Source organism: Sminthopsis crassicaudata, chromosome 1 (assembly GCF_048593235.1).
Source record: "Sminthopsis crassicaudata isolate SCR6 chromosome 1, ASM4859323v1, whole genome shotgun sequence".
In the NCBI taxonomy this organism is placed as follows: domain Eukaryota; kingdom Metazoa; phylum Chordata; class Mammalia; order Dasyuromorphia; family Dasyuridae; genus Sminthopsis; species Sminthopsis crassicaudata.
In genome coordinates this window covers 219,076,238-219,088,709 of record NC_133617.1, presented here as the reverse complement: position 1 = coordinate 219,088,709, position 12,472 = coordinate 219,076,238, and the positions used below count along the sequence as shown (strand labels likewise).

At 34.5% G+C, this 12,472-nt stretch overlaps 1 protein-coding gene across 2 annotated transcripts in view; it reads left to right on the top strand.

Annotated features, from left to right (window-relative positions):
- Positions 1-11,734, top strand: part of CIDEA (cell death inducing DFFA like effector a) — a 28,734-nt gene extending 17,000 nt beyond the window's left edge. For both annotated transcript variants that reach the window (XM_074274778.1, XM_074274787.1), the window contains exons 2-5: positions 3,666-3,810; positions 5,104-5,250; positions 8,688-8,863; positions 11,284-11,734. In XM_074274778.1, coding sequence (XP_074130879.1) covers positions 3,666-3,810; positions 5,104-5,250; positions 8,688-8,863; positions 11,284-11,428 — 613 coding nt within the window. In that variant the 3' untranslated portion in view covers positions 11,429-11,734. The remainder of the gene's footprint in view (positions 1-3,665; positions 3,811-5,103; positions 5,251-8,687; positions 8,864-11,283) is intronic.
- The last annotated feature ends 738 nt before the right edge of the window (positions 11,735-12,472 follow it).

Sequence of the window (12,472 nt, the reverse complement as noted above, 5' to 3'; positions counted from 1 at the left end):
GTATATGAAAGAAGAAGAAATAGAATCAAAATAGGAAATAAGGCAATAAAACTCTTTTTGCAGATAATATGATGACATATTTGGAACATTTCAAAGATTCAACTAAAATATCAGTTGAAACAATTAAATATTTTAACAAAGTAGCAGGATAAAAAGTAAATCCAGCCTGTCAATTGGAGAATGGCTGAATAAATTGTGATTTATGAATATTATGGAATATTATTGTTCTGTAAGAAATGATCAACAGGATGATTTCAGACAGACCTAGAGAGACTTGCATGAACTGATGCTGAGTGAAATGAGGAGGACCAGGAGATCATCACATACTTCAACAACAATACTATATGATGATCAATTCTGATGGACGTGGCTCTCTTCAACAAAGAGATGAACCAAATTAGTTCCATTTGTTCAATAATGAATAGAACTAGCTACAGCCAGCAAAAGAACTCTGGGAAATGAGTGTGAACCACTACATAGCATTCCCAATCCCTCTGTTTTTGTCCACTTCCATTTTTTATTTCCTTCACAGGTTAATTGTGCATTATTTCAAAGTCCAATTCTTCTTGTGCAGCAAAATAACTGTATGGATATGTATACATATATTGTATTTAACATATACTTTAATATATTTAACATGTATTGATCTACCTGCCATCTGGGGCAGGGGTGGGGGGAAGGAAGGGAAAAATTGGAACAAAAGATTTTGAAAGAATCCATGCTGAAAAATTACTTTTGCATATAATTTGTAAATAAAAAGCTATGATAAAAAAAGTAAATCCACATGAATTCTCAACATTTCTATATATCACAAACAAAACCCTGCAAGAAAGGTAGTAAGAGACACCTCACTTAAAATAACTCTAGACAGTATAAATACCTGGGAGTATATCTGCCAAATAAAACCCAGAACTATATAAGCAAAAATATAAAAACATTTTTATACAAATAAAATCAGATTTAAATAATTAGAGAAATATTAATTAATCATGGGTAAGTAGGGCAAATATGATAAAAATTACAATTTTACCTAAACCAATTTATACATTCAATGCCATCCTAATTACATTACCAAAAATTGTTTTATTGAGTTAGAAAAAAATAATAACAAAATTCAGTTGATATATAAAGGTGTTTATATTCTTAGTAATTAGCATTAGAAGAAAAGGTCAAGAATATCAAAGGAATTCATGGAGAAATCATGTAAAGGAAAGAGGTTTAACAATAACAGATTTTAAACTACATTGTAAGGCAGTACTCATCAAAACTGGTACTGGCTAAGAAATAGAAATGTAGATAGTAAAACAGAGTAGACTTGAATTTATATAAACAAATAACTACAGTGATCTGATGTTGATAAGCGTGAAGACACTATTTGATTAAAAAAAAAAAAAAAACATTGGGAAGGCTGGAAAGCAGTCTGATAGAAATTGAATATAGACCAATATCTCATATTATTTACACAGAGAATGTCAAAATAGGTACATGACTTAAGAAGAGAAATATTACAAGAAACTTTGAAAAACATAGAACATGTTACCTATCAGATTTATAGACCAGGGAATAATTTATGAGCAAATAAAACATAGAGAACAATGTAAGGGGAAAAATGGATAATTTTGAATATATTAAATGTAAAAGGTTTTGTACAAATAAAACAAATGTAGTCAAGATCAAAAGGAGAGATGAAAATTGGGAGGGGGAATTTATAGACAATTTCTCAGCTAAGGGTCTCATCTCTTAACTATATAAAGAACTCTATCAAAACTATAAAAATATGAGTCAATTGACAGATGGTCAAAGGACATGAACAGGAAGTTTTCTGATGAAGAAATCAAAAACAATTTATAGTCATGTGAAAAAAATGCTCTAAATCATTACTGATTAGGGAAATATGAATTAAAACAACTTCATGATATCATTTTACTCCTATCAGATTGACTAAAATGATTGAAGGCGAAAGCCAGAAATGTTGGACCGGGCATTGAAAAATTAGAACACTAATTCACTATTGGTGGAACTGTAACTGATCCAACTATTTTGGAGAGCAATAGGGAATTATCTCCAAAGAGTTAATAAACTATGTATAACCTTTGGTCCAGCAATACCATTACCAAGTCTGTTTCTCAAACTGATTGGGAAGAAGGGAAAAAGACTATGTGTTATAAAATATTTACAGCAGCTCTCTTTATGGTAGCAAAGAATTGGAAATTATGGAGCTGCATGTCAATTAGGGAATGTTGTGTTCTATGATTGTAATGAAATACTACTGTGCTAGAAATGATGAGCTTCTAGGTGGTGCAGTGGATAGAGCACCAGCCCTGAATTCAGGAGGACCCGAGTTCAAATCTGGTCTCAGACACTTAACACTTCCTATCATATGTGTGACCCTGGGCAAGTCACTTAACCCCAGCCTCAGGGAAAAAAAAAAAAAAAAAGAAAGAAATGATGAGCTTAATGACTATAGAAAAATATGAATAGAAATATTGAAGAGTGATATAAATAGAACCAAGAAAATGTTGCTTTAAGTAAGAGCAATATTGCTTTAAGAAGAACTTTGAGTGTTCAAATCATACCCATAAATGCCCAAACTAACTGCAACGGACCTATGAAGGAAAATACTATCTTTATCTAGAGAAAGAACTGATGAAATATGTATAGAATGATTTCACATGCACACACACATACACACAAACATATAAACACATTTGCATCTAATGGTATCCATCTCTAGGATGGGAGGAAAGGGAGAGGGAGGAAAAAAAGAAAATTACATGATTATTATATATTTAAAAGAAACAGCAAGTTGTACATAATAGATTTGCAGTTTCATGTGGTCATCTTTTTTTCCTATTCTATTATGTTATGAAAATACTTGTTTTATTTCTTAAGTTCAAAATTTAAAATATATATATATTTTTAAAGTAAACATAAGATGAGTTTCCACAATCAATAATGAACTATCTAATTCCCTGCATAGACAGAGAATTCTATATGAAATTGGATAGTAAAGTATGAGGCACAGATGGTAAATCCAAGAGGCTTAGTGATTATTATAGATTTAAGGTGTCAGGGAAGTCTTCCGGGGAGTTTATCCAGATTGTTCTTAGTATCTGGTATTATAGACAAATAAGGGATGACAATATCTTTCTTCCTTATTACAATCCAACTAATTTAAAATAATCTGAAGGATCCTTTTTTTTTTTTTAAGATCATGTTAACAAGACCAGAATATGATTTTGTAACATTGTACTGAACATTTTTTTTAATTGAAATACTTGTGCTTAGTATCTAAGGTACAAAAATTTGCTTTAAGTTGCTTTTTTGTTGTTTCTCCTTCCTAGAATTTAGAGTTTCCTCAAGTCCCTAAAGGTCCTGCTTTCTACATAAAGCTTTTCTTGAGCCTCCAAATTGTTAATATGCTATTACTCTTGAAATTACTTGGTATAACTTTGTATTTACATACATACATATATGTATATGTATGTATGTATATATATATATATATATATATATAATGTTAAGTTTCACAAGGGAACATAAGCTCCTTGAGGACAGAATACTCTTTCAGTTTGTATCCCCAGTGCCTTATACATAATAAATATTTAACAAATGTGTGTTGACTTAAAAATGAATTGAATTTGACCTGACTCTTATATTTTCAGGCCTTTTACTTTCATGGGATCACAAACCAAACGAGTTTTGTTAACTCCCCTCATGTATTCATCTCGGCCTTTCCGGGTCTCAAATCATGACCGAAGCAGCCGGCGTGGGGTGACAGCCAATACACTGAAGGAACTCATTAGCAAGGTATTGTTCCCAAAGCCCTCATTTGACTAGTCACAGTTGGTTCAGCTAAGATACATAATACAATTCAATGTTGGATATCAGAGCATGTGATAAGATTTTTGTTATTTCTTTAATCCCTTGTTAAACTTTGGAAATAGATTTTCTTTTTTTTTTTTTTTTTTTTTTTTTTTGACTTCTAGAAAAATGTTTCAGCTAGTAAGAATAATGCTAGTTATGAATTAACTTTCAAGACTTACCAAGCTAAAATTTTTTTTATTCATTTTTCCAAATTATCCCCTCCCTCCTTCCACTCCCTCCCCCCAATGACAGGCAATCCCATACATTTTACATGTGTTACAATATAACCTAGATACAATATATGTGTGTAAATACCATTTTCTTGTTGCACATTAATTATTAGCTTCTGAAGGTATAAGTAACCTGGGTAGATAGACAGTAGTGCTAACAATTTACATTCACTTCCCAGTGTTCCTTCTCTGGGTGTAGTTGTTTCTGTCCATTATTGATCAACTGGAAGTGAGTTGGATCTTCTTTATGTTGAAGATTTCCACTTCCATCAGAATACATCCTCATACAGTATTGTTGTTGAAGTGTATAGTGATCTTCTGGTTCTGCTCATTTCACTCAGCATCAGTTGATGTAAGTCTCTCCAAGCCTCTCTGTATTCCTCCTGCTGGTCATTTCTTACAGAGCAATAATATTCCATAACCTTCATATACCACAATTTACCCAACCATTCTCCAACTGATGGACATCCATTCATCTTCCAGTTTCTAGCTACAACAAAAAGAGCTGCCACAAACATTTTGGCACATACAGGTCCCTTTCCGCTCTTTAGTATTTCTTTGGGATATAATCCCAATAACAGCAATGCTGGGTCAAAGGGTATGCACAGTTTGATAACTTTTTGGGCATAGTTCCAAATTGACCAAGCTAAAATTTAACACTCAAACTCAATTAAAGGTGATACTGTTAGACCTTTATCTTATTTGTAGAAATAGAAAGTTATGGGAGTCACAACTTTTTTTTAAAGCTTTTGAGTCAACAATAGAGTATAAATGTAGTTATAAAATGCATTTTGTAAACCTTAAAGTACTTTGATCTAACTAAATTTGAGATGGAAGAAATCTGTTAAAGTGTTACACAAATGTGTGGTTGCCATTAGCCAAACTTGAAATCAATAATCTCCTTTGGAAGTTAACAAATGGATGGCAATGATGAGCACTAGAGCTGAACCAGACCATATTTATTAAAAGACCAATGATACTGGTTTTCTGATCTATCACAAACTAGACCCTGGAGGCTTTAGCAATTACTACTGGGCTGGTTACTTTGGTGTTGGAAGAAGATGGCACAGTTGTGGATACTGAAGAATTCTTTCAGACCCTAGGAGATAATACACATTTCATGATCTTGGAAAAAGGACAGAAATGGACACTGGTAAGCAAAATTATCTCTCTGTCAGTTTGCAAAACTCCTAAAACTGGAACTGATATTTATTTGAAATGTGTGCCCAAGGAGAGCTCTATCCATACTCCCAACATAACTAGTGTCTTCGGGAAATAAAATTGTTAGAACTGAGGCAAAGGAATTGATGGGCCTGTCAGGGTCAATAAATAGATATATCCTAGGGTTGTAATTGACAGCATACTGTGTATTTGAGGGTGTGGCCTGGTGACTGAATGATATCGCTGTCTTGGAGAAGATTAATGGGGGGAAACCAGGTAATTCCACAGCCTACATTTATTCAGCAGACATTTACTGTTTACTCTGTGCTGTGCGATAGGAAGAAACTGGGAAGAAAAGAAACACAAAATTTAGAGAAGTCTTAGTCCCTGCTCTCATGGAGCTTACAGTCTGATAGGGCATTGGAACAGATAACATAGATAATACAAAATTATACAATATGTGCTTTAGAGAGGTATAAAACTAAGTGCCATAAGATCTATGAGGAGGAGACAAGTAGATGATAAGTAAAGGCTACCTACCAAGGATTGCATTTGAGTTGAAGTTCTTTAAAGGATTGGTAAAAATTTAACAGGGAAAGAAGGAGGAAAAGACATTTCTAGCATGTAGAGTATAAAGTTATAAGACTCATCTATTAACCTTTAGAATTATTTCACTCAGCGTCTGGCATATAATATCTTTGGATTGAGGGATGAATACATTGTGCTACTTGGCCAGAAAATCCACAGAGTTAATTTTCCTGGAGGTGATGGCTTATAGAACTTGCAATAAGAAGTTACTTTATTCTTCCGAGTCTTCAAAAAAAGAGAGAGATTTTAATGAGGAAAAAAGTAGTATTCAAAGAAAAGAAAGGTATAGAGGAGGAAAGAAGAGAATAAAATTTGTTTAGAATTTTGTTTGTTTGAAAAAAAGCTGGATTATTGAATCCCGCCAAAGACCTATCAGTAATGACATAATGAGTCTGGAGCAAGGGCTATGAAAGGTTTTAAGAGAGATCATCATAAACCAGTGAAAGGCCAGATTGAATCCCAGAAGTGTTTTCCATTAGACTTCCAGCCCTACTTAAAATAAAAGCCTATCAATTCCAAAGTTAAGGGTACTTTTTCCATGTTATTTAAGGGGAAGAATTGTACACAGTGATACTGAACTACAAATAACCAGGAGTATGACTTTGAATAAATCAATTAATCTCTTTTGAACATCTTTTTCTTTATCCATTCTTGTCCACCTAACACAGAGATGTGGATGGAGGGATTGTTCCAAACACATCAAAACAGATTTTGACTTTATTTTATCTTTTTAATTTTTACAAAAATTTCCAACCATATTGATCTCCATTATCATCTTGGTTTCTTGCCCTTTTCCTTTTAAAGAATTTTTTAAAGTGCATACTCAACTCCTCCTAATAGAGACATTCACTGAATTTGTTTTGAGACTTAATCATAGCTTAGTGATAAGGGCAGAATCTATGATTTCATTGGCAGAGAGAACTACCAGGTAGGGAAACTTTTTACCAATGCAAGTTGCAACTTCCTTTGTAACTTAGTGTCTTATGGAGTTGTCTAGAACACTATGAAAGCTCAGTGATTTGACCAAGATCCCAGAGGCAGAGATTTAGCCAAGATGGGATTTGAAGCAAGATCTTTTCAGCACTTCACCTCTAATGTTGATCCACTGCAGCATCCCTTTCTAAACTCCAATCCATCTTCAAAGAGATATTTATTAGCTGTATGATCATAATCAAGTCACTTAACCATTCAAAGTCGTACTTTTCTCAGCTGGAAAATGGAGATAATATTATAATATAATCATCTAAGATTGTTGTAAAGATAATACTTTTGCAAATATTAAATTAATTTGAGTGGTGGGGGAATATTGAGAAATTGCTATGGTGTGTAAAATTTTTTTAAAAAGGGGGGCACAATAATTTCTAAACCTTTAAAAAAAAACTTTATAAATGAGTGATCCAAAATCAGCCTTTTGTAATGTAGAATGTGACCACTAGGTGTCTTCCTCCACTAAAGGATGAAGACTATTAGGTAGCTGGCTGGAGTCTTTTAAGAAAACATGATTTGAAGATGGCTTTCTACATTCTTTACCCCTTGTGGAATAAATTAGAAATCCATAAACTCCACGGTTCTTAGGCCGTGGTGTGTCAATTATCTGGGTTGTGGTGTAAATAAATGATTTCCTTCCTATATTCAATTAGGGCAGCATCCTTTTCCAAGCAGCTATAATGGTTGTTTATATAAACCCTAATGTATCTAGGTCTGCAATCATTATGACTTTGCTGCCTCCTAATTCGGATTTCTTCTTGTGGATGTTAGACCACCACTAAAGAAACCCTAAGTTTTAGTTGAAAGCCCTCCGGTGAGGGCTATAAAAACAGGCCACACCAACTTTTGGCCAATCTTCAGTTATCATTGAGAAAGCAAGATGATTGAGAAGGAGTAGATTATGATCAGTTTCTAGCAGACTGCTAATCTGTAATCTGCAGCTCAGGGACTTCAGGAAAAATAAAAAACTTTTGTGTTTGAAAATGGAAAAATAGTAAGAAAAAAAAGGATGGGGTGAAATAAAAACAGTTAATATTTTTTAAATAATGGAATTAAAATATTTTGGTCTGAAAAACCTTACTAATGCAGATTTCTGACTGTTATAGCTTTGTACAATATTTCTCTCTGTCTCAGGCAGAGAATTTTTTTTTAATAGAGTGCTTAGTTGGGAGGGGGGAAGGGATGCAGAACAACAATGCATTTAAAGTCAAAGAACCTGAGTTGAAATTCCAGCTTTGCTACTTAGTACCTATGTGACCTCTTAACCTCCAGATCTCCATTTCCTCAAAATACAAAGGAACTGGACTTGAAAACATAGAACACTTCTAGATTTAAATTGATAACCCATTTAAACCTCTTTCCACCTCAGCTGATAACAATATGACTTCTGCCTGACTGCTTCTCCAAAATAGAAACAATGCTGACTAACTCTCAATTGAAAATGAATGATGAAGTGCTTTATCGTCAGGAGTAAAGCCAGAAGAGCCAATCAAATAGCTATTTGGTATCTGTTACAACTTGTACACCTATAAGTATATTCCAATATATTTTATCTCTTCTATTTACAAAATCCAACTCTTAAGCTTATACTTTGTCTCATTAAAATTCTGGCAGCAGAACTGTAATCCCAGTGGTACAAACATTGGACTGAGACACAAATTTTTCAAATCTCTAAATCAAATAGTTTTGCTTAAATTATAGGTCTTACTGTAAGCAGCTCCATGCGAGCATCAGTATTTTACACTGGCTTCAATGAAACCTGAAGCCAGCCTTTAAAAAAAAAAAAGTTACAAAACAAGGTTTGGTTTGGCTAGGATTTTATTTATTTATTTTAATTATCTTTCCTCATAACAGGGTCCTAAATATGTTACTCAGAAGCAAAAAAGGTCTGGAATTGCAAGAGTCACTTTTGATTTTTATAAGATGAATCCCAAAGACTTCCTTGGATGCTTAAATGTGAAAGCCACCATGTATGAGATGTACTCTGTCACCTATGACATCAAATGTACATCTGCCAAAGCTGTGCTGAGGTAAACAAGTAAAATGTCTCCATGTATTATCCCAACAGTAAATGGTGTTTCTCTTCTCCTAGTTTCACACCTCTTAAGATAAGAACTCTTGTCTATCTTTATATTCCTCAGCACTTAGCACAGTGCTGGTTACACAGTAGGTGATTTATAGGTGCTTATTGACTAACTGGTCTGATAAGTTAATTCTTATTGGTTGCTAAATTAGGAGCTCTCTTCTTACAAGAAGCCCTTCCTATTCTTCTTTAATGCTATTGTTTTCCCTCTGTTAATTATCTCCAGTTTATCCAATGTATAATTTGTTTGTATATGGTTGTTTGTATGTTGTCTCCTTATTAGATTGTAAAGTCTTTTAGAGTTGTCATTTATCCTTTTTTTGTAACCCCAGGGCTTAGCAAAGTTCTTGGAATGTAGTAGGGGGCTTGATAAGGATTTAAGTATATTGACTGACTTGAAGGTTACAAGAGCCTTTAGTCTAACCTCAGAGTTTATTGTAATTACCATTAGATTGTATATGGACATCAAAAGTGTATAATCACTGATTCTCAGTATTATTATCACATACTGATGTAGCAAAAACAGCACTGAGTGCTGGGAATTGATGGCTTCTGACTTGATTCAATTAATTCAATTCAGTTAATAAAAGGGAAAGCCCTTTATCCTTCTAAGTTTGAGATTCTTTATAAGGAAGTAGAATTATGTGATCTTTGTGGTTCTTGTGATTTTAGATACTATGATGCTTATCTTTACTCTGGGCATCCCAGAGTTTCCATAGAATATTGGATGAACTTATTTCCATTCAAGGAACCCAACCTATGACTGCTGGATTCTATCAAGAGAGTCCCTAGGAAGGCAGCTATGGCAGCAGGGACCCCTAGGGAGTTTATACAAAGATTTGGCAATTCTTATATAGATATCACTCCTTCTGCATTCCTTTAAATGAGAAGGATTGTGCCTATTTTTATTTATCAAAAAGAGACAGAGGAGCAGCTAGGTGGCACAGTGGACAGAGTACCAGCCCTGAAATCAGGAGGACCGAAGTTCAAATGTGGCCTCAGACAATTAACACTTCCTAGCTGTGTGTCCCTGGGCAAGTCACTTAACCCCAATTGCCTCAGCAAAAAAAAGAAAAGAAAGAGAGAGAGAGAAAGAGAAGAGAGAGAGAGAGAGAGAGAGAGAGAGAGAGAGAGAGAGAGAGAGAGAGAGAGAGAGAGAGAGAGAGAGAGAGAGAGAAACAGAAATGAATTGCTTTTCTGTATTTTTCCAATTATCTTTCCTATTATCTAAGTGCACTAGAACAGGTCAGGAGGATGGCTTAAGAAAATAATAAAAGCCAAATAGGTTTATCAGTTAATCTTCAGATTAAAAAGCTTAGTCTAATTTCTGTTGTCACTTTGTTTAAAAAAAAAAAAAACACACTCCTTTTATATCTAGCTAATAATGAGGCAGTGGCAGCAATAAGGTGGCTTGAAGCTAGAAAAAGATGGGTTAATAGCATCTTGCTGCAATTTGACTCCCAGCAAAGGTTTCCCTGAAAGACAAACTAAAGGATTTCTTCTGATTAGTTCAAATGAACTGGAAGAGCAAATGATCCTCCTGAGAAGCAACAAGCATTCACTGAATAGTTACAACAGCTAAGAGAGTTGTGGTGATAGCAGCCCAGCTGTCTGGCTCTGGGCAACTGTTTGAGCACAAGCCCCTAGGAAAGCTGCACCTGGCAAAGGGCAATAATTTACTCTGTGGCATCTCAGACAGGTTCAGAAGAGCTTCCACCCATAAGTGAAGACACATAAGAAGTTTATACAATTCCTGACTGTCTAAGCTGTGATTGTGACACAAGTTAAGGGAGGAAAGGGGAACTATTTTTTAAAAATCCATAGGAACAAAAGTTGAAGGCTTATTTTAATGAACAAGAATTATTCTTTTTAATTCTAAAATTGGTAGGAAGTTCTAGGCAAGAAGTTCTTGAGAAGCTCTAACTAACTTCTAAGGACTACCTTGGAATTTGTAACTGATTGCCCTGAATGGAATGAGTTAACTAACCCTTTTATACAGGCAGTGAAATCCTGACTAATTTTTTCCCTTTCCATAGGCCATAATATTCTAAAGTTACTGAAAAATGACTCAAAACACTAACTATATCAAGCTATTCATTATTTAAGCTTGTCATTCCATTCAAATCAGGGCTTAAATAAGGGGTGTGTCTTGTCTAATTATAACCCAGTTAAGTTCAGGAGAGGTAGGGAATAGACTTTTAATGTTGGAAACATTGCTTCTTTCCACCCCTCACATTGCCACTTGGGGGACAATGGACCCAGATATAGAAGCAGAAAAGTGATTTTTCTATCCTAATTTAAAATGCTTAGGGATGAAATCTTTGGACCTTTTTGATTTGTTTTAAACTTATTTATTTTGTCTTCTAGGCACTTCTTGAGGTTTATGTCCTATGCTGCCCAAGTCACTGGACAGTTTCTCATCTACACTGGGAATTACATGTTACGTGTGCTTGACAGTCCTGATGATTCTGCCCCTCCTCTGAAGCCAAGAACCAAGGGGTGGCTCCTGTAGGGGGACAGTGCCTTGCATTAAAGGAATTGTAGATGGCTCCTTTAGTTCCCTTCTCAATGTTAATCAAATGACACATCATTGCAGATAGTTGGCCACTGCTACTCAGTAGTAATAATTCAGATAAAAATTAGCTGTGGCCAGGTTGTGGTTTCTAGAAAAATTGCTTTATACTAATGAAAGGGATCATATGCAGAAGTGAGCCTGGAAAAAAGGGTAAACACACTGGCTTCCAATGGCTGAAAATGGGAAGAGATATCCTCTGTGAAATGCTACAAAGAGGACTAAATAAATATACTACTCAATAAATATGCTTTAGTGGCTTACTTATTGCAGTAGGAGGGCCCTCTAGATATCCGTGTTTCTGAGAGCTAGCTTTTATGTACAATCACATCTCTAGCAAACAAATTTAAGGAAAAGTATTTTTGGTCTTTAATCCAGATTGCTGATACCATAAAAGAAATAAAGAGCTGGCAAAAGTATTATGTCTAATGGGTACTGAGGAACCAAAACATGCATTATCTTCACTTAAATAAGATTGCAGTTACAGTTTGCCAGTTTCTCAGCTTCTTAGAAAAATTTCACTTTAATCATGGCTTATGGACAGAATTCTTTATGGTCAATATTATATATTCCTGTTACTTTCCTCATTGAGAAATAATCCATTTTTAATGTATCTGAGCTTTTCTGAGACCTCACAAAAATAATGAGTTATTTTGTGAGGCTTGGGGAAAGTTGAGTTTTATATTTTCCAGCATCCTGAGATTTTTAATTTATTTTTATCTTCAGAGAGACTTCCTGATATCAATTTTTCTGGCTTAAGGTAGAAAAGAACACTCATTCAGAGCCCATATTGTATTTTTCCTTCTGAGCCCTTGAATGTGAAGGTACCCCTCTTGCTTCTGCCCAAGTCAGAGGGAAGGAAGAACTGAGAACTATTTTAAAAATACTGTGGAAGTCCCTTGAGAAGACAGACCTAGAATAGACAGAAATGGGCAGAGAAGATGCAGAACAAAACAAAGCAGGATTTGGTACTCAATTGGAGCA